A 26,758-nucleotide genomic window follows, 5' to 3' on the forward strand; every position below is an offset into this window, starting at 1 on the left:
CTAATGCTGTTTATGAGAATATTACAGTTGAGGCAGTTATTACAGAAAATGGGAAAAATGAATTCTCACTTAGGAATACATGTGCTTCCCCCCCCCCCCCCCACAAATGGAAACCTAGAATGTGGCATGCCACTACAATTTTTATTTTGACAACATTTTCTTTATCTAGCAACATGTCCAGACATGTGCAGGGAGCCTGTTTCGGCATTCTGCAGAAGGAACAGTTCCTGGAAGGCACAAGGGTGTAAAGAATCAGCGCCACAGGATTGTTTTGGCCAGTAGGAGGAGAAGAAAAATAAATGAATATAACCCTCATGACAGTTAGAAGACCGTTTTCTGTCTCAAGAGAATGGTCGTCACCGGAGTCCACCCCAGGCTTTCGTGACGACTCCACCTTCGGTGTCTCCGCTATGGTAATGCCTCTGCCCACAGAGGAACTGGTTGGTTGTTTCTGAATTTGGACAGGAGGTGGGGGAGACTTCCCCATGTGTGGTGCTGAGAAACAAAACCACCATGCTAAGGGCTTTGCTCTCATTCCTTCTCAGAAGCCAAACAAGAAATCCTCCCACTACAGAAAACAGCCACGCCAGGACTAGAGACCACTGAGTGAACAGGATCATCCGTATTTTACAGAGTACGTTTGGGGGGAGATCGTGAGATGGTGAAGTGGCTTGCAAAAGCAGTTCCAACCGTTGTACCTGAAGGTATTCAAATACTAGGATCTTTTTTTAATACCTTAAAATGTGGCTGTGCTCTTAGCTTTGCGTAGCGAAACAGATCCTGAACCAAGAAAGGCAGAACCCAAAGGTATCTCTCTAAAATATCTAATGTCGGTTTCTGGGCTTGCCGATGGGTTTGTGATCACAGGGAATTGCAGCTAAATTCCACACTGCAGTTCCCAAACCATAAAGCTGTTAAGGATCTGTATTTATTCTACGTAGTTCACAGGGAGGGGACTTTCTAATGACAACACCAGGGGGCTCACCACTCTGGCCATCACTTTAGATAATCCTGTATCTGTTCAGAAATCATCAAGAAATAGTTTCACATCAGCATCCTCCGCGCATGCCCACAGAACCCTTAACAGGTCTGTTACCTTACTTCCGTGGACAGACGGCCCCCGCACATGCCCACAGAACCCTAACAGGTCAGTTACCTTACTTCCGTGGACAGACGGCCCCGCGCATGCCCACAGAACCCTTAACAGGTTTGTTACCTTACTTCGGTGGACAGACGGCCCCGCGCATGCCCACAGAACCCTTAACAGGTCAGTTACCTTACTTCGGTGGACAGACGGCCCCGTGCATGCCCACAGAACCCTAACAGGTCAGTTACCTTACTTCGGTGGACAGACGGCCCCGTGCATGCCCACAGAACCCTTAACAGGTTTGTTACCTTGCTTCGGTGGACAGACGGCCCCGTGCATGCCCACAGAACCCTAACAGGTCAGTTACCTTACTTCGGTGGACAGATGGCCCCCGCACATGCTCACAGAACCCTAACAGGTCAGTTACCTTACTTCCGTGGACAGATGGCCCCCGCACATGCCCACAGAACCCTAACAGGTTTGTTACCTTGCTTCCGTGGACAGATGGCCCCCGCGCATGCCCACAGAACCCTAACAGGTCAGTTACCTTACTTCCGTGGACAGGAGGGATGTAGATAATAATGTGTGACAGAAACGGGTAGTCTTGGAGCCTTAGCATCAGAGACTGAAAGACAGCAGTGAAGATAGAGTCTTTTACTTCTGAGGCAGAAAACGCATGTCAAAGAAAAATTATAAAAACTTACTTCTCAGCCGGGCGGTGGTGGCGCACGCCTTTAATCCCAGCACTTGGGAGGCAGAGACAGGCGGATCTCTGTGAGTTCGAGACCAGCCTGGTCTACAAGAGCTAGTTCCAGGACAGGCTCCAAAACCACAGAGAAACCCTGTCTCGAAAAGACAAAAAAAAAAAAAAAATCTAAAAAAAAAAAACTTACTTCTCGATGAGTTATTTTAAAAATCGTCTCTTAAAACACTCACTTAATAGGCACGAGGCCCTGAATTTAGCTTTCAGCTTATCCCCGCATTCCCCCCCAACACACACACAAATCAGGTTTATATCCACCCCATCAATAACCCTATAAAAGACAAATTTACAGGAACTACTATTAAATATAAATCACCTAAGATATTCCTTGAATATCTCTTCACATAGAACAAAGGATGCTTAACATTAAAGCTAATGATTTTGCATAATCATTTCCAAGTGCGATATATTAACTGTAATTTGGCTATCTGTTGCAGAAAACGTTATGGTTTTATTTCGACATTTATGGTGTTAAATGTGAGGGAAAACTTAGCAACTTAATCTCCAAGGACTCGGACTGAGATGAAATAGCAAAGAGTCACAGGCTAAATACATAAACACCATTCAATAAAATTCGTTCAGTAGGTGACGAAGACACACTGCTAATGATGCATCTCACCAAATAACAACCAACTGGTTCTACCACAGAAAAATGAAGACCAGATTTTATAGTCCACATTCGGGGAATGGACAAGTTAGAGACTAGCCTCTTTAACAATTGCCAAGGCTCCAACCCTTGATTTCTGGATGTGGATGGAGCATTGCAATGAATAAAAAATGTGCACATTAAGAAGTTTCTGCAGGCTGGGCGGTGGTGGAGCAGACTCTAATCCCAGCACTCGGGAGGCAAAGGCAGGCGGATCTCTGGGAGTTCGAGACCAGCCTGGTCTACAAGAGCTAGTTCCAGGACAGGCTCCAAAACCACAGAGAAACCCTGTCTCGAAAAACCAAAAAAAAAAAAAAAAAAAAAAAAGAAAAGTTTCTACAGGGGGCTGGAGAAATGGCTCAGAGGTTAAGAGCATTGCCTGCTCTTCCAAAGATCCTGAGTTCAATTCCCAGCAACCACATGGTGGCTCACAACCATCTGTAATGAGGTCTGGTGCCCTCTTCTGACCTGCAGGCATACACACAGACAGAATATTGTATACATAACAAATAAATAAATATTAAAAAAAAAAGAAGTTTCTATAGAGTTGGCTTTCCTCACTCTCTCTCAGAAACACCGACGTGGGCAGAGTCTGAAAACCTGAGAGCATCTCTCTAAAGGCCTGACAAGACACCCAACTAAGCAACAAACTCCTAAGTCCTCATGGAAACCGAAGAGTGTTCAAGGTGCCGCGTAAATTACAGCTACGGACGCTGGGGAGAGCGCATGAACGATAAATCGGTCAGGAAGAACTGAGTTGTTCCATGTGGCGGTCGGCGCTAAGGGCTCCTGAACACGGATTCTCACGACCGTTGAGAATCTGTGGCGATTTACTGGAGGACTCCGCCCATTTACTAAAGTACAGTCAGCAGAGGCACCCCAGGGTGACGATTCTCATGGTATTACTTCATAAAACCTACGGAATATTCCCACTTAACCATTTCAGCACGCTTCTCCATTTGTACACCCGTGGTGGAGAGAAAGGTTACTGCCTGGTGAGAATACAGTCACGTTGTCCTAATCAAGGAGAAAAGTCACACTTGACGGTGATCCCGAAGGCTACAAGGCTGGTCACGTGGGGGAAAACTAAGCAAACAGTGGCAGCCTGAGCCCATTAAGAGCATTTGTATTCGGGCAAAAACCTAGAAGGATGTTTAAGGTCTTTGTTAAGTCTCAACAAACACTGCTTTCTCCTTTAAGCAAGTATCCTTGCCTTCAGGATGGCCTATGCTAGTTTGCTATTTATTTATCAGTCACTTTTGCAAACAGGGTTCCGTGCACTAAGCTGGCCTTGAACTTACTGTGTAACACACATACCACAGGCCACCACACTTTGCTTTATTCCCTCGTTTTTATAGCTTAAAAGAAAACTGGGCTTCCTTAAAAGTCGCGAACACATTATATAAAATTTGTTCGCATAATGGGAAAGTTGGTTTCTGTTTAGTGTTAGCATAAGCCTGAAGACTACGGCAATCTGCTCTTCCAGAAATCACTGTTAAAAGCAGGCGGCTGGAACACCTTGTCTTCTGGCTACCCAGACATGGGATCCCTAACTTAAGAACTTAAGGGGCCTACCCTTTGGTAAACACACTTTTCAGTCTCTGTAGAATTATAGAAACAGTAGTTCCTTATGAAATTTAAATTGTATGAGAAAAGTTCTCAAGACACAGAGACAAGTCCTCAGTGGGCAGCCCCTACCGCACTCAGCTCCCTCCTCGCCTCCACTGCTGGAGACTGGGCTACAAGTGCACAACCACACCCAGCTGAGCGGTGCATTTAAAAGGCAGGGGCAGAGTGTGTTTCTTAAGGCCTTCAGGTATCCGTTTCTTTTGGAAATTATAAAAGGGATAGGATGTCCAAGTTGGAAGCGTAAGAGAATGAGAGAAGATTCTACAATTAGATCTATCCTAATGCTTCTGTCTGTCTTGCTTTTACATAGAAATTTAAGACTAAGGATAGATTTTTTTTTTAAAGATGCTATTGAGTAAAATTGCTTCTTTATACATTCGTTTTACAAATACCATTGTTAACTGTTTCCAAATAAACAGAGAGTGAACAAAGCAACCCCCCCCAAAAAAAACCCAAAAGTTTTTAAAGAGATTATTCTTCCTACATTATTCATCTTGTAAAGTTTCTCTCTAATAGTGCAATTAACACAGGGTAAATTGTTTATACAAATTAATATTCCAGTCACTCGGGCAACTGAGACAGGAGGACCATGTGTTCAATGCCTATGTGGGATATAGATAGATAGATAGATAGATAGATAGATAGATAGATAGATAGATGATAGATAGATAGATGATAGATAGATGATAGATAGATAGATAGATAGATAGATAGTCAGTCAGCAAGTACACTCAGTGAGACCCCTCCCCCATCTCAAAAATAAAAAGCAAAAGGCTGAGGATGTGTCTCAGGGATGGAGAGGACACAACTGGAGGATGGTCCCTAGTCCTGCTCCCTCAGTAGGGAAATGAGTATCTGTGAGAAAAAAAAAATTACTCAATTGGAATCAATGGGAGAGGAATGGGAGCAGCCAGACGTCTGTTTCAAGTCTGAGCTCATCAGAAGAGTGTACTTTATTTTAAGGTGTGGATTTATGTGAAAACTGAATCCACCAAACCCAGACAAGACCGTAAATTATAATACACACAAGCTTGGAAATTAGAACTGACATTATCCTCAGATTACAGGCTTATTTTGTGTTTCCCGCAGTTTATTTTGAGAATATACAAATTAGTATTTGTTAAAGAGGAAGAAGAAGAAAAATAAAAAGAGTTGCTAACTTACTGGAGTCACCTAAGGAAACCACTAACAACGATGAAGTAAATCCAGGCTGTGATTTGCCACCCTGGAGAACTAAATACAAGAGTTACCCAGCCACCTGACCACAATGTGGTGTAATCTAGAGAATTATTTGGTGTCTCTTTGAAATCTCACCTCCCACTGCAAGGTCCTTCCACCCAAATGAATTCTCAATAGAATGCACTAACTGGTTTATAGTTTAAGAAAAAAAACTGTTTAAGCATGTGCTCAAAAAAAAAAAAGTAATTTTAAAAGTGTCTCTGACTCCTTCAGTAAATGACATTACAACCGGTTCAGCAAGTTCTCAACCTACAGTTTTTAATCTCTAAAGATAAACAAAACACAGCTAATTCATTGTTTGCCGCGCCTCATCAAACACAGTTCCAAAGAAAGGACTCCTATGACTTTTTTAAAGAGCCAATTCTAAAAGGTCTACCAACTGTTTTTTTTTTTTTAACCGAAATATAAAATTCTAGGGCTAACATTTACCTTGATTGTCGGCAGCAGTTCAGCTTTCCATGATAAATCAATCCCTTGCCGGCTTTGAAATAAACATGAAGGTATGATTAGAGGGCAAATGTTCAAGTATTATAATTTGTGAAGAAACTTCAGAGCAAAGAGAAAAAGATCTGCATCCCTGGAAGTGAGAGACTGTATGGCTGCCATGAGGGTAGAGTCTGTATACAAGTTCATGAAGCTCCCTTAGCAAAAAAAACAAAACAAAACAAACCAGGGATCTGTGAGTTCGAGACCAGCCTGGTCTACAAGAGCTAGTTCCAGGACAGGCTCCAAAACCACAGAGAAACCCTGTCTCGAAAAAAACAAAAAAAAAAAACAAAAAAAACAAAAAAAAACAAACCAGGGAGGTGAGTCAGTGGGAAGAAGCACCTGCAAGGGCGAGCTTGACAGCCTGAACTTTATACATATACCATGGCGTGTGTACTCATGCACGCATGCGCACACACAGAGCACATGAACACACATATATACACATGCACGCAGCAGGCACATGCATGAACACACACTGCATACACACGCGCCCAGAGCACAAACACACGCAATCATAGATGCACACACATGCACTGTATAACACATGCACACAATAATCAAAATTTAAAATATAAAAATTACAATTTGATACAGCAGCAAAAACGATCATATAACGAGCATACAAAGTGCCGTTTGTTGTGATTCGTGTCTATAATCTCAGCACTGGGGAAGCTGATGCAGGAGAATAACGCTCAGTTCCAGGCCAGCCAGAGTACACAGTATGTTCCAGGACATCCCAGGCTACAGAATGGGACCTTATCTCAAAAATCAAAGAGAAAAAAATATTGTGTGTGTGTGTGTGTATGTGTGTACATGCGCGCACATATATGCACGTATGTATACATACACACATATACCTTTTCTGAAACTGTAATTTCTGAGCACTATTTGTGTTAAGAAAAAATGAACAAGTGATCCCAAAACTTACCACATAGATGATGTGCTGTTTATACAGCCAAAAATCCAACTATTTGTATCCTGTTGGTTAATAATAGAAAACAGTGTTATAAAACAAGCATCTCAAATACAAACCGATATATATATGTATGTATATATATATACATACATACATATATGTATGTATATATACATACACACACATATATATACATACATATATGTGTGTATGTATATATATATGTATGTATATATATATCACATACAGGAACATCAATGGTTAGGATCACGGAAAACAAAGTAGTGGTTTATGACTAAGGAGCATCCGACGTGCTTTTAAAAGACACACAGGTCGAGGGTAGGCCAAAAGTTGGCGACTAACTTGGGTCGAGCGGATGAGCAGCTGACCCACAGCACGAGACTGGCCTCGGGCATCTGTGCAGCCCATGACCTAAGGGTTCCTAACCACTGCCCCCAATGTCTGGCCTCGCAGTATCTATGCCGTAGTTACACGCGGTAATCTACATCCTAACAAAAGCAAGCATGAACCAGAGAGAGACATTTCTAGAAACACACGCCCACATCCAGGATGTTAAAAAAACAAACACCTTTAATTTGAAAAGCTGGCTTTTTACTTTATTATCCCCATTCTCATTGGACTACCAGGACATAACTCCTATATCACTAGGAATGTGGCTAGGCGGAAACCCAGCTGCAAGGCTGGACACTGAAGGTAGCCATCGTCATCAGCACTGAATCAGAGGCTGCAAAATGTACTGCCTGCTTGCTTGCTTGCTTGCTTGCTTGCTTTCCTTCCTTTCTTAAAGCATGCCACAGTTAGCTTTGGTTATTTAAAAAGCACTACCACCTGACATTTTTACTCCAGCTTTTATGGACGAAAACATGATATCCAAAATCTGACGCTACTGAAATCTCACCAGAGTGTAGGATGATGGGGAGCATGGTCAAGACAACTATGTAAGCTGCCTCGGAATCTCAAACAAAGCAATGGTGAAATCAATCCTTTCATCGAACCAACGTCTATAAATTTCATTCTAAGGACCAAAAAGTTAAGGTCTCAGAGAAAACAGTGAGTCAGGCAGTCAGTATCTGATTTCATGAGGTTTAAATAGAAAATGATTTTTTTTTAAGAATAAGAGAAAATAACAATTAAGTATTTCTCTCCTCTCCCTGCAGGCAAAATGCTTGTGTGATTCTGGCTCCTTGGAACAATAATGAGAGATTCTGAAGCAGGAGGTCAGGCCAGAGCTGCAAGTTAGCTCGTAATCCCAGGAATAAATAAAGTCAGAATGGCAGAACTGGTAATTGTTCAAAATTGTGTTCTGCTTACAAAATAATTCATTACCATATTTTCTCCCTACTTTTATACAGACTTACAAGTTCTACCAAAAAAAATTGAAATAAAGATTTAAATTGCATGTTATCTTACGGTAATTAATACTCAACTGACTTAGTTGCTTTGCTACCGATGTGACAACACCATGACCAGAGCAACTATGGAAGAAAGCATTTCATTTGGGGGGCCACGGTTCCCGAGGGCTAGCGCCCGTGACCACCGCGGAGGGGACCATGGCAGCAGGCAAGAGGCTGGAGCCGTAGCCAAGAGCTCGCAGCTCCATCTACAAGCCCAGGTAGAAAGCACCAACTGGCAATGGGTTGGGTTTTTAAAAACTCAAAGTCCACCCCATGACAGACCTCCTCCGACAGGGCCACCCCCCCCCCTCACCCTTCCCAAACAGTTCTACCAACCGGGGACTGAGTATTCAAATATATGAATCTATTCTCATTTAAGCCAACACATCCACAGACACTAAATACAGAAAACAACCCCCTAACCACTCAGATGTGTGAGCTGGAATCTGACAAGCATTTGCCTCAATACAATGCTGACCTACGCCTATGGCTGGAATATGAGCTGTTCCCTAGAGGCTTGTCTTTGGATATTTTGTGGACTCTTAGGAGGTGAGGCCTGGCTGGAAGAGGTAGGATGTGTGGGGCAGGCATTGAGAGCTATAGGCCAGCCTCCTTTCTGCTCCCAGTTCTGCTTCCTAATTTGCTGAGATAGGAGGGGGGTCTCATCACCTTCTACTGCCATGGGCTGCCTCACTTTCTCTAATATGACGGGTGGTACCCACTTAAACCATAAGCAAATGCAAACTGTTCCTTATTAAGATGCCTCTCTCAGGTACTTTATCACGGTGACCACGGAGATAACTAACACACCTCCTAGCTGGAAATTGAAAAGAGACGGTGCCAAGCATCTTACCAACATGGTACTCTGGCAGTAGGCATGAGTGTAGCTCTTCCTTTTTTTCGCAAGAGGAAATGCGAAATAAAGCTTTTCAGAGTTCTAAAAAAGAGAGAAAACAATAACTATAGTGAGCAAATAATTTCATCATTCAAGAACTTATGGCAATGGGAATAAATTATATATTATTGCTATTACTAAGAACTAATTGGTTGGGAATATAAGGTAAAGAATAAGGAGGGAAAAGGTTAAGTAAAAACTCAGTAGTCCAGAACTGTCAGGCAAGCACCAGGGTTAATGCATTCGTGTGTGTGTGTGTGTGTGTGTGTCTGTGTGTGTCTGTGTGTGTGTTGATGATGATGATTTACCTTTTGTTTAATGTTTTTGTTGTCTCATTTTTGAGACAGGGTTTCAATTTTATAGCAATGGCTGGTCCAGGATTTGCCATGTGGATCATGCTGGCCTCAGACTTTCAGTAATTCTCCTGCCTCTGCCTCCCTGGGATTAAGGGTGTTGTGTGCACCACCATGCAGGGCTGCGATATTTGAATTCTCAATCATTCTGGTTACTGAAAAGGTCCATAAGTAACAACCTAGTCACCAAGAGCCAGGCCAGGGTCTGTGGGTATCGTTTCCTACATAAAACAATTCCTTAAATAAACACCAAATTCGAGCCCCCAGAAGGGGAGAGGCAAAAACTGAGCTGAAACATTCTGCCACACCGGGGAACGAGGGCACTAACAGAAAGTGCCTCTAAGTAGCTGTACTGAAAGATAAAGAGCCACACCTGAAATGGCTTCAGCTTGTCAGGCAAAGAACAACCTTAGGATCAATAAACAACGAATGCAAGCATATTTACATACGTGTGCTAGCAACTGTCACCCACGAGGAATGCTACCAGGGCGACGGCTAGTCTAACAGCCAGCGCACACAAGGTAGAAGCCAGAAGTCAGGCACGGATCGTTCTTTCCTGTGGGGTTTGTCTTACTTTCGACAAGTTTAGTAAAGGAAAACTTCTCTGATCAGTATCCTGATCAATAAACGGAAGAGAAACAGGATATCGTCGTCTTTGTATCCTCCTACAGTAATTAATTCAGACATCCCCTACCAACTGCTCAGATCTCCAGAAGCGAACCCAGGAAAAGCAAAACAATTCTAATAAAAAAAAATGGAATATATCAAGCATTTAGATCCAATTACTAAATCATATGAAGGGCTGGGAGGAATATACTGAATGACAATGGAAATGCAGTCAGCAAAATCAAACCAGTATGAAATCCCATCATAAAAAGTGACAGAAACTTTATTAATAAATTCCAAAGAAAATAAAGGAGTGCGAAATATATTGAAGAGGAATATCAAACAATGATCTATCGCCTCATTGGGTGCTTAGCTAAATAAAAAGTAAATTGAAAAACAAGAAGGGGTCCAAATTTATGATAAAATAGGGAATGTGAACAGATTTGGTATTATTAAGGTATTCTTAGTAAATCGTGAGAAAATGTAATTAAAAAAAAATCTTAACTTTTAAAGGTAAATCTAAGAATCAGTCTGGACAGAAACAAAGACAGAATACCTACATTCTGAGCCACGTAGGACCATCTGGACACTTTCACTGGAACCCACTTGGATGACCCTTAATGGAGAGAAAATGCAGTTATTGCATATGCAATTACTTCCATATTAAAATTGTTGTTCTAGAGGGCTGGAGAGATGGCTCAGTGGTTAAGAGCATAGCCTGTTCTTCCAAAGGTCCTGAGTTCAATTCCCAGCAACCACATGGTGGCTCACAACCATCTCTAATGAGGTCTGGTGCCCTCTTCTGGCCTGCAGGCATACAATCAGACAGGACACTGTATGCATAATAAATAAATTAAAAAAACTGTTGTTCTATTTTGAATTCTGATAAATACTCATTAGCAATAACAAACACGTGGTCCCTTGAATATTGGCTACTTTAAAACATGAGATCCAGAAACATGTTCTTTGTGCTTAACACGAGCAAGCAATTCCTATCAGAGTCTTTGACCTCTCAACAGAAGGAAACGAGGATCGCTTTCCCCAAGGAAACCACCGGAGTGAGTAGAACATGAGCACATTTGCCACGCAAATGAAGTGCTGTTAACTCGGATGGCTGGGGAGTAAACGATGCCGAGAAACAAAGACGTTATAAATAGCACAGCTCTTGCTTTTGGTGACTATCCGAAAACAAGGGCACACAAAACCTTTATTTATCAACTTATTTCCAGTGCAAACTTTGATCAGTGTCTTAACAATTTGCTTCTCTAGTTTTCCTTTCAAACCAAGAACGTGCTAGTACCACGACAGAGAAAAATCGGTAAATAAGACCAGAATACTTGAAGCATCCCAGTTTCTCAAATACTAACAGCTGTGCACAGCTGCACACTTATCAGAAACAACAGTGAAGAGATCCACGTTAAAGGTCACCATCACAAACCTGGGAAGTCAGAAATTATGGATGGGTTTTCCTCAAACTGCTTCGCTGGGTGTCTTATGAAGTGGTGATTCAACACCGACAACTTCTTCTTAGGTTTCTGAGTTATCTAGAAAGAACATTAACATAGTCTGCATCGTCTACAGCATGATGATTTGATGAAGCATTACTTCAAGTAATAAAGAGTCAGCATTTTACTCTCTCTGGACCAGGCACTGTCCTAAAACAACATGGTATCAACGCTCATCCTCACAAAAACTCCGATAGTATGTATCTGCCTTTTTGTAAGAAACTAAGGCACAGAAAAATAGACATTTTTCTAAAGTCACACAGTTATTAAGATTTGGGGCTAAAATGCTCTGTCACAATCAGACAGACCTCAAAAGCTCATGTTTTCTCCAGAAGGGGGATGAAGCCAGAGCCATGGCTTTCAAAACCATTCCCACAGAACAGATATTTACTGTAGGGGCTGGAGAGAGGGCTCAGAGGTTAAGAGAACTGACTGCTGTTCCAGAAGTCCTGAGTTCAATTCCCAGCAACCACACGATGGCTCACACCCATCTATAATGAGATCTGGTGTCCAGAACACTATATATAGATATTTACTGTAAAATGACCCAGGGGAAGGCAGTTGAAGATGAGAAACCCTAGCTTCTTCCCAGCGCACAGCAGAAACTGAAGCTGCTGAACCCGAGGCCCTTAATCACGCTGAAGCCGCCCCTAGGACAGACAGGTAATCTAGCAGTCAAGAAAGAAACGAAAAAAAAAAAACAACATGATGAGCCGCGTGGTGGTGGCGCACGCCTTTAATCCCAGCACTTGGGGGGCAGAGGCAGGCGGATCTCTGTGAGTTCGAGACCAGCCTGGTCTACAAGAGCTAGTTCCAAAACCACAGAGAAACCCTGTCTCGAAAACAAAAAACAAAAGCAAACAAACAAACAAACAAAAAAAAAAACCCCATGATGTCCTGTACAGGATACGGCAAGTGATTCCCAGGCTCTGCTAACTGATAAGTTGGAAACCTCGGTGGAACAGAGATCTCAGGACAGAAATGGCTCAACCCGGGCCAGTGCACAGCTGATTCTCTGAAACCATGGTGGAACGGAGATCTCAGGACAGAAATGGCTCGACCCGGGCCAGTACAGAGCTGACTCTTTGGTGAGTGAGTTACTGAGGACGGCATGCATTCTGATCTTACCAATTCGCCAAAGATAACTTTTAATAGGCATTCAAGAGTACCTAATAGGATAGATTATGATGCTCTCACATGTTACTAAGAAAACCCATTAGAGTTTGTCATAAATATTTCTCTTAAATTAAAAATGAGAGCTGGAGAGAGAGGCATCCAATTTCGGACCTGTGCAGAGAATGTGCTGAGAGAAGAGTCAGCCGTTCTGGTCTTTATTTTCACCGCTTCCTGAATGAATTGTCTATGCATTACATCAGAAGGAATAAAGATACTTCTATTTCAGAACTAATCCACCTGACACGAGGGTTCTGTTAGTATGGAATCCGTGAGCGCCAACCAAAGCGTTCGCTTCGCTAAAACAAGCTTTCAGTTTAAAAACACCTACCTGCTTGGTATCGGCGTCGATGAGATCCAAGAAGGCTCGGATTGTGGTCAACTGTAACTGCTTACACCTAGAGCGGAAAGGAAGTGTTACGGATACAATGTTCGTAAAACACTGGCCTTTCTCAGTGTGAAACTGTTACTTAGGCAGCAACACAACGGAAGACAAAAATCTATGTTGGAAATGATCGTGCTCTCTTTTGTGAGAATTTTATACCTCTCCAGCTCTCCCCACAATCCCCACATCATCTCTCCATCTCAACCTCATGTCCTCTTCTTCAATTTAATTCATTTTTTTAACTCCCTAAACCCAATCAGTCCCACCCACTTATGCATTAGGACGGGTGAACCCTAAGGGAACGGGGGATTCTACTGGTCACCATACCGCCAAAGACAAGCGACTCTCCCTCCCCCAGAAGCCACCAACCGCCAGTTTTGATGCAAATACGCACAGTTCTATCAGTTAATGGAGCACGTTCTATTGCTTTAATGCTGTGCACTAAGAAGGCACACAACAAGTCATTCCTACTAAGTGTATATATCAAAGGTTAACCTATAAAAGCAAAGCAAACAAAATCTTTCAAGATGTCTGGCAGCCAAACGGCCTTCTGCAGCCCACGTGACTTCCAGCTCCAGGCACACGTGAAGCCTGCGCCACCCTACGCGCCTGCCCTGCATGGACCTTGAAGACAGTGGCTTGTCCAGACAAGAGGAAGGACAAAAGAGAATCTGACAGCCAGAGCACAAGGAGCTAGAGACTGGAGTCTTTGCTTTCCTTGACCCACGTGTAACCTCTTACGTTTCTACTATTATTAGGTAGAGATCTGATTTCTGGTTGGTCTCCATCACTCCCCACAGCAGCCATCACAAATCTAACTCTATCGGAGAGCAGTGATTGGCTGGGAGCTCTGAACGTCCTCTCGGGGGCACATCTGACTCTGCCTACCTAAGACAAGCCCTAAAGTTTAGTATTTGATGTTGGCGCCATTCGGAGTGACGTTACTTGTGTTTCAGAAGACAATGTTACGGGTTGTCAGGTCCAACAAGCAAGAGACAAGCATTGAGCTCGAACCTCTATTAATCTTTCACTAGGACTTAATTATGGTGATAAGACAAACCAGCAGCCTAAGTTATAACGTACCACACGATGGAGAGATGGTCTGTTGAGACCCAGGTCTTAGGCACTGCTGAGCTCTGAAAGGAAAAGAAAAAATTCAAGTACATGACGATTTGCTGGATCTCATACACTGATATTTAGAAACACGTGTTAAAAATTTCACTATACTGTATATGTCTTTAATCAAAATGATCCATTTTTATAAAAGGTGATCCGAATATATTGTTCCATGCATAACATAACCCCATATATGTTATTTCTGGTTCTCAGACTTACATTACCCTTTAAAAATTAATATATCCGAAGAGCCTATGCTGAGGTTTTAATATCTAACATTTTAAACGCACAATTAAAAAGTTGAGCTTAATATTCCTTTAATAAAGAATCTTATTAAATAAAGTTATTAAGTAAGACTTTGACTTTTACATGAATGTAGATGTTCCAGTAGATAGTTCAAGATTTTAGTTTTGAACTGAACTCCTACTTGGGGGGCTCTGAGATGTGACTTGATGAACAGGGGTGTGCTGAGAAATGTGTATTAGCATGTAGTATTTATCATATGTATTAACTATATGTATAATTTATTGTATGTATTAACTACACAAAGTAAGGAAGTTCGATTTGACATTTCCACATTTGCCTAATAGAGATTGATCATTTCCATACTCTATAACTCCTGTTTATCTGCACCCCTCTTATTGATGAGTTTATAGGCGCTTTATATATTTAGGAACTACTGCTGATAAATTACTAAAAAAAAAAAAAATCTGACACCAGAGTCCTCTACGGTTCTAAGATTTTACTAGCCACTGAGCAGAATAATAGCTCAACCACTGGTAGGTAGCATTTACCATTATCAAGTAAATAAACGTGCTTTATCTTCTCATGTGGAATTCCCCTCTGTATGCTGTGATTACCATTAACGAATAAAGAAAATTGGCTTGGGCTGATAGGATAGAATAGAGGTAGGTGGGGAAAACTAAACTGAATGCTGGGAGAAAGAAGGAGATTCAGAGAGAAGCCATGGAGCCCTGTCAGAGCTGGACGGAATTTTACCCAGTAAGCCACTGCGACGTGATGATACACAGATTAATAGAAATAGGTTAAATTGAGATGTAAGCATTATCCAATTAGAAGTTAGAGCTAATGAGCCAAGCAGTGATTTAATTAATACAGTCTCTGTGTAATTATTTCGGGGCTAAGCGGCCGGGAACAAACTAGCGACCTCCTCCTACAATTTTGTTTGGCTTGGTAAAGGCACCACAAACGCCACCCGCTCCTCCCTCTCAGGCCCAGAGAACACTGTAGAAGGGCAGAAAGCACACAGGAGCCCCACTCAGGGGGAACACCTGTGAAAAGCCGCCTTCTAGGCAGGACACAGTCGGTGCAAGGGTGAACTCACACCAGCTGTGGCTACTGACAAGCCCAGTCCTTCCGACAGTCAGCTATGGATGGAGGAGAAGCTGCTGGGACCCCAGCCCTACTGCTTAGTCATTGACTACTGACAGATTCTGGACAAGGCATTCCATTGTGTGCCTACAGGAAGACCACTGGGCTGCAATGGATAGACCCACACTGTGGTCACACAGACAGCCCTTGGGGGGGCACAAGCCACACACAAGGCATGAATATGGTGTAGAGATTTGTGGGGAAGGAGGAGGTCGGTAGGAGTGGGAGGGTCACAAGAGGCGAGGGGAGTCATCAGAACACATTATATTCACTTAATGAAACTGTTAAAGAATGAAGTTAATAAAAATGCAGACATGTTATAAGGGAGGCTGCTCATGGAACCATTAATTGTACACTAAAAGACGTTCATTCTGCTCTATAGCAAACAACATGGCTCAATCCTTCAGCCTCTCTTTTTCAAGACATAATAGCATTTCCTCTCATGGTGAGCAGAAGCCATGGGTGAGAGAAGCCACAGGTGGGAGAAGCCATGGGTGAGAGAAGCCACGGGTGGGAGAAGCCACGGGCGGGAGAAGCCACGGGCGAGAGAAGCCCTGGGTGCCCTTCCCTGTGCTGATTCCTCTCTCTGTTTGATCCAGTGATGACTAACGTGATCTGGGAAATAAAGCATTGCAGATGGGGTATCTGGCATCAGCCTAGGTCCCTGAGTCAGAAACCACACACCGTTCTACACAGCCAAAGGTCATTTGTATTTGTGATACTATTATCCACAAGGGGATATATTATAGCAATTGAACACAATCGCGGTCTTCTTATCATTTTCCCAGTCCCCATGACTATAAAGTAACTTAACCACTCCTGTGACAAGCACTGAGAAACTGTCACTGCTTAACTGACTTTAATATCAGACATATAAACGTGAGAAATTACAAAGAGAGTTAAAAAAATAAAAGTTCTACAAACAGACACCTGTGGGGAAATTCTATTAGTGAAATCTCTTCATCAGAGACATAGAAACAGCGACAGCCACGCACTGTCAAAGGGATTAGAGCAGACAAGGACACACACTCATACATCAGCGGACGCATGCGGGATCAAATGAGCAATGTTCTTCCACAGACAAGCATCAGCGTGCAGGGTGTTGACGCCACGCTGCGGGCCAATGATGGCGAGGAAGTTATGTCTGACTTCGTAAGACTTCATCACGTGTGTTTACTGAGGAGCGACACTGGGTATTCTGAGGAGTCCCGGAAAACATCTGTCTGAAATACTCGGACACCAAAACCAAGATTCCCGCCACTAATAATGATGTCTAAGAGAACGACTGATTAACATATCAATCAATCAACAACTATCCTGGCTGTATCCTAATGCTTCCAGTTAGAAGAAAATGGTAAGGATAGACCTGCATCCTAATTCCTCTTCTGGATAAGGCAACGAAGGATTCAGTTAGCAGCTCACTCATGGATGAACGGCAGGGCAATAGCAGGAAAGTTACACAGAACAACTCAGAGGCGTGATTTTCTCCCACCATCGCCCCAAAGCACGGGGGACAGGCAGCCCCTCTACAGAGGCTGTGTATGCCTCTGTAGTGGAGATCTTAACCGCTGACATCATGATTAAAGGTATAAGAGATTCTAAGGGAAATTTGAGTTCACTTTCCAAAGTCTAAGTATCCTAATTAAAGATCAAACACTCAATAGCCTAGCAGGGAAGGGTAAGTAATAATCGGCAAGTTAAATAAGGCTTCTATTTGTTCGCCAACTATCAAAGAGCGTTATTTTATCTGGCAGCTGGTAAGTCTTTACTCAAAGCTAGCATTAGGAGGATGGGATGCGTCGGCCATTCTACTAGCAATACAGTTACATCACGCGGACATAACTAGAGCCCCTTGTGTTTAGTCCATGCATTCTTACGGTTCCACCTCTGATTAATGGATAGCGTCTGACTTTGGAGCCTACTATTTTCATTGATTTTCAAGGTTTCTCACGTCCTTTTTTTCTTTCTCCGGCAGAAGCGTCTGCTTTCCAGCACCTCGGATTTCCTCATACATCCGTGTGCGCTTGCGTGCACACTTCCTCCACCCACCTGGCGTCCATTTACGAGCATGGATACACCATTTCCCTTCTGACGTTCCTCTGTGTCTACTATAGTACGATATAGAACCTTTAAGATAGTTACCACGACAGACAGGGCACTGGTCTCATGGCTTAATTTTGGCAGAAAAGTCAGTCCTGAACGAACTTGGTAATCCCGGAATCCTCCAGCTACGGAGAGCGTAGTCAGATTTATATTCCGAGCATTTAAAATCCAATAGTCGTTTACAGTCATATAGAACTCTGGAAGGAAATGAAAGGGAAAAGGAAACACTGAAAGTTAAGCCATTTCATGCAGCCATACTTATAATACTAATATTTATCTGAATTTTTGCTTAAGCTATTTGGTCTATAAATATCATTCACATTTCTATATTTGGAGAAAGAAATCATTAGCTTTGCATACAAGTCAGAGTACAAAAATCCACGTTTGCAATGAGTTGAAGTAAAATACTGAGAGTTACCAAAGGTGTCACTAAAGAGAAAGGCCACACGGAACCAGTTTTCAATGAGTTCGCATGCAAACACGTCTCTGCAGCCAACGAGACTGGCACCACCCCACACCATCACAAAGAAACCCTTGAGTTCCTTCAAAGAGGCGTTGTAGACATCCATGACGCTAGTGCCATGATAGAAGCCGTGTTCACTCCCACCATATTGTATATATTAAATGCATGCATTTTTGCCTATGAATTACCCTCAATAAAGTAGTCTTCAAAAAAAGAGACATTCACTTCTCCCGGTCACAGAAGTGCCCGGTCTTTCAAGGCTTAGCAACCCTGTGTTGAATAACCATCACCACACATCACTACGTAAGCTCCTACGAAACAACCTATCATAAGAGCGACATATTAATTTTAGGATGACACTGCTGAAGAAAATCTCAGGCTTAGAGTTCCACCCATCAAAGTCAGCAGCAAACTGAAAGTGAGAGGTTTCCAAGCAGATTTTCACTTTATCTACTAAAACTAGGAAGTCTGTTGATCACTAAACTGAGATCAGGAAACAGAGCCCTAATTTCTTTTTCTCCGCATCGAACTCCATCAGATCCCATTCATGCCTTCATACATTTGGTATGTAAAGCCCTCCTCATTAAAGATCTCAACAGTATGTATCTGAGACACCACCAAGTCTACTGAACTCTGACATCTAGAGGACCTGGGAAAAATATCAATGAAACTAAGTATTAAAGTCTAAATATTAAAACCAAAAACTGTGATGAGACCACTAAATGAAGTATTTTCTATGCTTTCCTTGACGGACCATTGAGATGACGTCATATGGAGTTAAGATTCTCAGAGTCTTCAAAGTTAGCCCTAGATTGTGAGAACACACAGAAACACACCACGGGTCCACTGCTGTGGTACCTTCTCTCTCTTCCCAAGCTAATTCTATCTGACATCCCAAGGACCTTGTGCGAATGTCCGGACTCCACCACAGAGCCACACTTTGCCGTAGTTCACTGTAGGTTCGTGTGCACTGCTCTTACAATAAAGACACGTAAGAGGCCCACACCGGCCCTGGAAAGAGCTTGGGGCACAGGAGCTGGGCATGGTGCTGCAAACGTGTAAACCCAGCCATGAGGAGGCAGGACGATCAGGATCGTAAGGGGGCTACATCAACACTCTCCAAAAGAAAATAAACGGGCAATCTGGAGATTTGGTTTCCAGAATTATGATCTGAGCGTAAGAGCATGAGCCACAAGGAGAAAGGCTGTCTGGTGGATACATCCCATCCCTGTGAGGAGGGGTGTGGTCAGAGATGACCCTGAACCACTTTCCGCATTTAAAGGTAGCATTACCAAGTATAAACAGGGCTTCTATTTCTGGAAGTCATATGTACCTCTCAAGAACATGAAACCCTTCGCTACTTAAATACATTTTTTTCCCATTCTAATTTAAAGAAATAAGAAACCAGAAAGTTGAAAGAGACCGGACTTTCTCTAACTCAGGAAAAGCATCCCAAGCTTAGGAATCCCTTTCAAAGGCGATCATTGCTATCAATGATTCAAGCCTGACAGTATTGAAAATACATTTCTTCTTTGGGGGATGCAGATATAGTTCAAGGTGTGATTTTGTTTGTTCGCTTGCTTGTTTTTGCTTTTGTTTACGTTTTTGGTTTGTTTTTTTTTTTTTGAGACAGAATTACTAACAGTCCTTGCTGTCCTGGAACTTGCTCTGTAGGCCAGGATGGCCTTGAACTCAGAGATTCACCTGCCTCTGCTTCCCAAGTGCTGGTGTGATTTATTAAGCAAATACAAGGCTCCATTTGACTTCAAGAGTCTACTGCTGAGAGGTAGAAAATACTGGGAGAAATGACTGGAATTGGGCAGCATCTGGGGAGCAAAGTGGAAAGTTAGTGCAATGAAAAACTCCATGGAATCTACAAGAGTAACCCTATCAAAGCCTCCTGGCAATCTTCTGTAACAGGCAAGACCTCAAAAGTGAAGGATTTGGAATATAACCCCAGCGACAAAACCTTTGACCTACAGTTTGTACCGCCTGCAGAGTGTTCTGGGACCAAAGCCTAGCAGAACCCTCATCAAAGAGATCAGAGCGACTTCAGCATCAACTCGTGGGAGCAGATGTAGAGTCCCACAGCCAAACATTAGGCAAAGGGTGGGGAGTCCTGTGGAGGAGGGGAAGGAAGGACAGGAGGAGCCAGAGGGGTCAGGGACATCACAAGACCATGGCCCACAGAATCAACTGACAGGGACTCACTGCAGAGATTGGGGAGCCTGTAGGATCTAACCTAGGTCCTCTGCATATATGTTATAGCTGAGTAGCTTGGTGTTCTTGTGGGATTCCTAACAGTAGAAGCATGGCTGTCTCTGACTCCTCTGTCTACTTATGGGACCCTTTTCCTCCTCCTAGGCTGCCTCGCCCAGCCTTGATGGGATTGTGTGTGTCTGGTCTTATTGTAGCATGGTATGTGGTATTTGGTTGATGTCCCTGGGGGGTCTCCTCTTTCCTGAAGGGAGGCAGAGCAGGTGTGGATCTGTGGGAGAGGGGAGGCGAGACGGAGAAACTGGGGAGAGGGGATATAAAACATGAGAGGAGAAATTTTTAAAAAGGTCCTACTGCTGAAGAGGCCACGCTACTGAGTCACAGAACATGGTGAGATCAAGCTGACACATCCCTGGAAGCTTCGTCCCTGCTGGCTGTCTCTAATAACGCTACAAGATGCTCTACAAACTCTCAGAGGAGAAAGTCATTATCAACCACGCCCAGCTATGACCCCTGAAAGCTATAGAGATGATGAGTCCGGAAAGACAGGCTCACTGGTGCAATAGTGGCAGGGACACCATGGGAGTAACCAATAACTTTTCGCTCAAATTTAAATCCTGTTCCACCAGATGAAAGTCATACTTTATAACCATTATTGGGCTAGGAACCTACGGCTAGATAGATAGACAGGCCACAGTCCCTAAGGGACGGTCTACTATTCTGCTGCTAAATGACATATCAAACTAACTCTTGCTGACTTATTATTTTAAGTGTATCTGGAATCATTTAACCTTAACTACACGGCTCATCTATATGAACTGTGCAAAATGCAACCGAAAGGGTGGTAACAAACCTGACTGACTTGTAGTTTTTGATTCTTTCCCTAAATGAATACTCAGTCAACATTAGTAGAAGCAGCACAAAAGATTTAAGCAATTTTAATCACAAATCTCTTAATTTCATTACTGTGAGAATCTGATACGGCAAGTTTCAAACAAGTAACTCTTTTTTTTATTTTTTAAATTTATTTATTTATTAAGGATTTCTGCTTCCTCCCCGCCACCGCCTCCCATTTCCCTCCCCCTCCCCCCGATCAAGTCCCCCTCCCTCATCTGCTCGAAGAGCAATCAGGGTTCCCTGACCTGTGGGAAGCCCAAGGACCGCCCACCTCCATCCAGGTTTAGTAAGGTGAGCATCCAAACTGCCTAGGCTCCCCCAAAGCCAGTACGTGCAATAGGATCAAAAACCCACTGCGATAAACAAGTAACTCTTAAAAAGACAGAATCGTCCCCAGGAAGAAAGAAGTTGGAGTCCTAGAACCTCGGGCTTAGCAAACACGCGTTAACCGGCTGGAAAGAGAAGTCAATGCCATCCCCAGTAAGCCTAGATTGAAAGAGACGAGCGACAGTGAGAACCTGAGAACGGGAGTGCTGACGTGTAACCGGACAGCCTCACCCCTGGATTAAACTCTCAGGAACCAGCTTCACCCGGAGGATGGAGGAGGGAAGTTTGAAGGTGCTCATACTCACCCGTGATGAAACGGTCTAAGGGCATCACGGGGGCCACGTGTGGAGTGGCCTGGGTGACCAGGAGGTTGATCAGATCTGGCTTAAAGTTTTTCAGCGTAAGCAATGCTCTGGCCACGAGGCCACCCATAGAATGACCGACTATCGTCACACTTGTGGGAGCGAATTCTTGACCCTATTGGAAAAGAAAGGAAAGGAAGGGAGAAAGGGGGAAAAAAAATCACCATGATAGGATTCTTAGTATCATAGGAAAACTACTTAGTACTTCTGCTTGCATATGACTGATATAGTAGCAACGATAAACCATGGGAATATCCCTCAAAAGACAGAAAAATCTGTCTGCACACAGTTCTAAGCAATAAACAAATCCTCTTTTGGCTTGTGTTAATTTTAACAGTTATACTTTTGGTTATGATTTTCTTTCTTTCTTTTTTTTTTTTTTTGGATTTTTCGAGACAGGGTTTCTCCATAGCTTTTGGTCCCTGTCCTGGAACTAGCTCTTGTAGACCAGGCTGGCCTTGAACTCCCAGAGATCCGCCTGCCTCTGCCTCCCAAGTGCTGGGATTAAAGGCGTGCGCCACCACCGCCCGGCTGGTTATGATTTTCTAAACTGAAACTGGAATCCTTGATTTAGTGAATCACATTTGTATTCATTTGCTAGGTTACATATAATCTGAAGTATATTAAATATAGAATAGAATATCATTTTATAATATACAATACTTTTTTTTTTTAATTTTATTTTTCGAGACAGGGTTTCTCCGTAGCTTTTGGTTCCTGTCCTGGAACTAGCTCTTGTAGACCAGGCTGGCCTCGAACTCACAGAGATCCGCCTGCCTCTGCCTCCCGAGTGCTGGGATTAAAGGCGTGCGCCACCACCGCCCGGCAATATACAATACTTTTAATATAAAATATTATATTATATATAATATATGTAAATATATATTTACTTCAAATATTCTGATTTTTGAAATAAATAAAACTGAAAATAGTTTTAAAAGACAATTATAGCTGTTGAAGCAATATACCATCATATGGATCTCTAAATTATTTCTCTACAATGCGTTTGCATTTAAAAAATAAAATAGCATCTTAAACATTTAGTCACACATTATGTAATTCTTTAAAAAAAAAGCATCGCTGGGGGCTGGAGAGATGGCTCAGTGGTTAAGAGCATTGCCTGCTCTTCCAAAGGTCCTGAGTTCAATTCCCGGCAACCACATGGTGGCTCACAACCATCTGTAAAGAGGTCTGGTGCCCTCTTCTGGCCTTCAGGCACATACACAGACAGAATATTGTATACATAATAAATAAATAAATAAATATTTTTTAAAAAAAGCATCGCCTCAAAAGTAATCTTTGTTGGGGCTGGAGAGATGTCTCAGAGGTTACTCTCACTGATTCTTCAGAGGATTGGGGTTCAGTTGCCATCACCCACATGGTGGATGAGGACAACAATCTGTAACTCTAGTCCCCGGGGATCCAGTGCCCTCTTCTGGCCTGCAGAGGCACCAGGCGCACACACACGGTACACAGACATACAAGCAGATAAAATACCCACACACCAAAAGTTAATTACTTTTAAGGAAAAGCAATAATAATCTTTATTTATCAGGTGTGGTGGTGCACACCTTTAATTCAAGCACTCAGGAGGCAGAGGCAAGCGGATCTCTGTGAGTTCAAGACCAGCTTGGTCAACTTAGTGAGTTAGAGGCCAGCCAGAACTACATAGCAAGGACCATCTCAAAAACAAGCTTGGGTCAGCCGCACTCCTTAATCTTCCTACTAGACTGTAGAAATGTCTCCCACAACACTGGTCCTCCACACGTGCCTTTCCTTCAGTCGCTGCGCAAAACAGAGCTGACCCGGAAGGCCTGGGGTTGCTATCCTTAGGATGATCTAAACGAAAGGCTGCTACAGAGTGCAACCTGGGACCTTATATTTCGGGAGGGCTCTTGCCACTCTTTAGACAGTTCACAGTGCCCACAATGCAAGCAATACGGCCTACGCTGAACACCTGTTGTCTTCCAGGCTAGAATTCTGGTCTGTGTTAAGTAGACAGATTTGGAATTAGCTCCCGACAAAACTCTGGGGCACTGCGTCTCTAACTGCGCCCCTCGCCCCTCACTCAATTTGTAGATGGAGGAACGAAGTACAAATGTGTCCGTGTCCGTCCCGCCTCCTCCATCCCTGGAGAGCCTCTGGAAGCTCACACCTGCTTTCTTCCGATTTCTTCCCTGCGCTTCTCCTCACGGGCTTTCCCTGTGTGACAGCCCTAGGTCTGATACAAGCTGAGTCCTGTGAACATCCCTAGCAAGCCAGCCTGCCTGGGGATGGCCTTGGGGATCCCAGCGTTCATCACGGTGAGGGCCGACCTGCTTCTGCACCCAGACTTCCTGTTCTCTTGTCCACCGGTGATCACTTTTAGTCTTTAGTGCTGCGCCCCTTCACTTTCCTGACCCCTTAATGGCCTGTGATTGGTTCTTTGATCTCTCTGACACACACACACACACACACACACACTCTAATAGTGGCCACACTAATCTCATCTACTCCCCTGGCTGTAAATACATCTACCTACAGTTAACCACCCACCAACTAATCTCCACTGGATCTCTCCGCTGGAGTCCTCGCCTTGAACTCCTTTTGTGTAATTGCTGTACTGGGAATATTCTCATGGATCTCACACTCAGTCTGTCTTAAATTAGACTTTTATCACCCCCAAGCCTTTTCCTCCTTCCTGTCCAAGGCAATTCAATCCCTCCAGTTAGCCAAACAAAAAACTTGGAATCATTAACTCTTGTTTCTCCTTTCTACGGAACTTTAACCTGCAATCTGCCAAGCTAAGTTTGCTGCCTCTGCCCCGATACTAGTACCCCAGTACTTCAGTTGCTACCGACCTAACCTAAAGCACTATTAGCTCTTGTCTGAGAGACTGCAACAGGCTTCTCTCTGGTCTCCCTGTCTCCACCCTTACGCCCCTCCAGTTTATCCTCGAAAATAACCAGAATGAAATCATCCTACTAAAATTGAAGTAAGAACGTGTCACTGCCCAGTGGTTTTCCTTACCACCCTAGATAAAAGGGGGAAAAACATTAAAATTGTCTGTGTCGTTACAATCTCCCCGACCACCCCAGCCATATTTCTGTTTTCTACATGGCTGTATTTACTTAGACTCTTGTGATTAATGAGGTTTTCTCTGCCCAGAATAGTCTTTCCATACCTGTACTTTATCCGTCCAATGAGTCTGTTTCTTCCTCTATTCTTCTCAAAGCTGATTTTGCTGTTGTTTTGAGATCAATAACTGTTGTATCTTAAATAAGGACTAGAATTTCACTGAAAGTCATTTTGCCCTAGGTTTTTCTTAGTGGCAAGATTTTCCATTACACACACACCCCTGACAGATACAGGTCTAACCAGACTTTCTGTTTCTTCTTATGTCAGCTTTTTAATTTATGTTATGTATAGGCATCAAAGTGTGCCTGTTCCTTCACTGTCCTATTTGCAGGGGTAGACTGTGTAGAAACACGCCGTCACTAGTTCCTGATAGCATTTACAAATTTACCAAGCTGTTGATCTTTCTGAAGAATCAACCATTGGCAGAAGTGAGTTTTTCTGTTGTTTTATATATATTTGAGACGGTTACCTTTATTTGTTTATTCTGTCTGCATGTCTGCCTGCATGCCAGAAGAGGGCACCAGACCTCATTACAGACGGTTGTATGTAATCCCATGTGGTTTCTGGGAATTCAATTTAGGACCTCTGGAAGAACAGGCAGTGCTCTTTAACCACTAAGCCATCTCTCCAGTCCTGTTTTATATTTCTTTAATTTCACTTTCATCATGACTCCTTACTCTACCTGCTTTGGTAACTTTCTTTTCCCTCTGGCTTACAAAGCCTGCGGCCTTCAGTCACAGACTTGAAATCTTACTTTATGAGCATTCAAAAGCAGTATTTGTTTTTAACAAGTACCCAATCTCATAAATTCTTTTTTTTATTATTTGACAATTTTGTGCACATAAAATGTTATAAATTCTGATATGTATTTTCATTTTAATTTATCTCATAGTATCCTCAAATTTTACTTTTTCTGAAATATTGGGTAATCTAGCAGTAATAGAAGTTTTTTTTTTTTTAAATTTGGTTTTTTGAGACAGGGTTTCTCTGTGTAACAGCCCTGGCTGTCCTGGAACTTGCTTTGTAGACCAGGCCGACCTCAAACTCACAGAGAACCCCCTGCCTTTGCCTTCTGGGTACTAGGATTAAAGGTGTGTGCCATCACCTGGCTAGAAGAATTTTTTTAGGCATTTTTTTTTAACTTTTAACTTTGCTATTTTCAGAAAATATATGGCATTGCATAGTTTTAGCACTCTGAGGATTACTAATACCCGTGACCCATATATGGCCTGGCACAGAGGACACCTTAGTACATGGTCACTGTGCACTGAAAGAGAAGGTTTCTATAGTTGTTGAGCACAGCATTCTATTATTACTAATAAACATACAGCAGAGGGGGTGAAGGGTGTTCAAATCCAGAGTTTTACAGAACTCTTCTATCAGAAAATTGGGAGGATTCGTAGTGAAATCATTCGTACTAATTGTGCTAACAATGATAATATCTTTCCTTGGTTCTACTGGATTTGGCTTTGTGAATCTGGAAGGATTAGAGGCACACAAATGATTGCTTTGCTTCCTGGATACATCGACCCTTTTGCAATTATGAAAAGTCTTTCTTGTGGGGACAGGGCCCGCGGATAAAACTAAAGTCTCTAAAGCGTCTACACTGATCCCCGATGAAATGCCTTTCCCTAAAATGTATTGAACAGATAGTAATTTAGTC

General features: G+C 42.9%; 1 protein-coding gene across 2 annotated transcripts in view; it reads right to left on the reverse strand.

Moving 5' to 3' along the window:
• The window catches only part of Pgap1 (post-GPI attachment to proteins inositol deacylase 1), a 76,146-nt gene that overhangs the window by 40,332 nt on the left and 9,056 nt on the right, over nt 1–26,758 (reverse strand). For both annotated transcript variants that reach the window (XM_041668023.1, XM_041668024.1), the window contains exons 4-13: nt 21,922–22,093; nt 17,752–17,909; nt 14,185–14,237; nt 13,048–13,114; nt 11,477–11,582; nt 10,599–10,654; nt 9,038–9,121; nt 6,782–6,831; nt 5,794–5,845; nt 1,635–1,712 (exon numbers count right to left, since the gene is read on the reverse strand). In XM_041668023.1, the coding sequence (XP_041523957.1) occupies nt 1,635–1,712; nt 5,794–5,845; nt 6,782–6,831; nt 9,038–9,121; nt 10,599–10,654; nt 11,477–11,582; nt 13,048–13,114; nt 14,185–14,237; nt 17,752–17,909; nt 21,922–22,093 (876 nt within the window). The remainder of the gene's footprint in view (nt 1–1,634; nt 1,713–5,793; nt 5,846–6,781; nt 6,832–9,037; nt 9,122–10,598; nt 10,655–11,476; nt 11,583–13,047; nt 13,115–14,184; nt 14,238–17,751; nt 17,910–21,921; nt 22,094–26,758) is intronic.

The sequence above is a fragment of the Microtus oregoni genome, unplaced genomic scaffold (genome assembly GCF_018167655.1).
Source record: "Microtus oregoni isolate MIOR12 unplaced genomic scaffold, Mior012 000018F_ref0000195, whole genome shotgun sequence".
NCBI classification, from domain to species: domain Eukaryota; kingdom Metazoa; phylum Chordata; class Mammalia; order Rodentia; family Cricetidae; genus Microtus; species Microtus oregoni.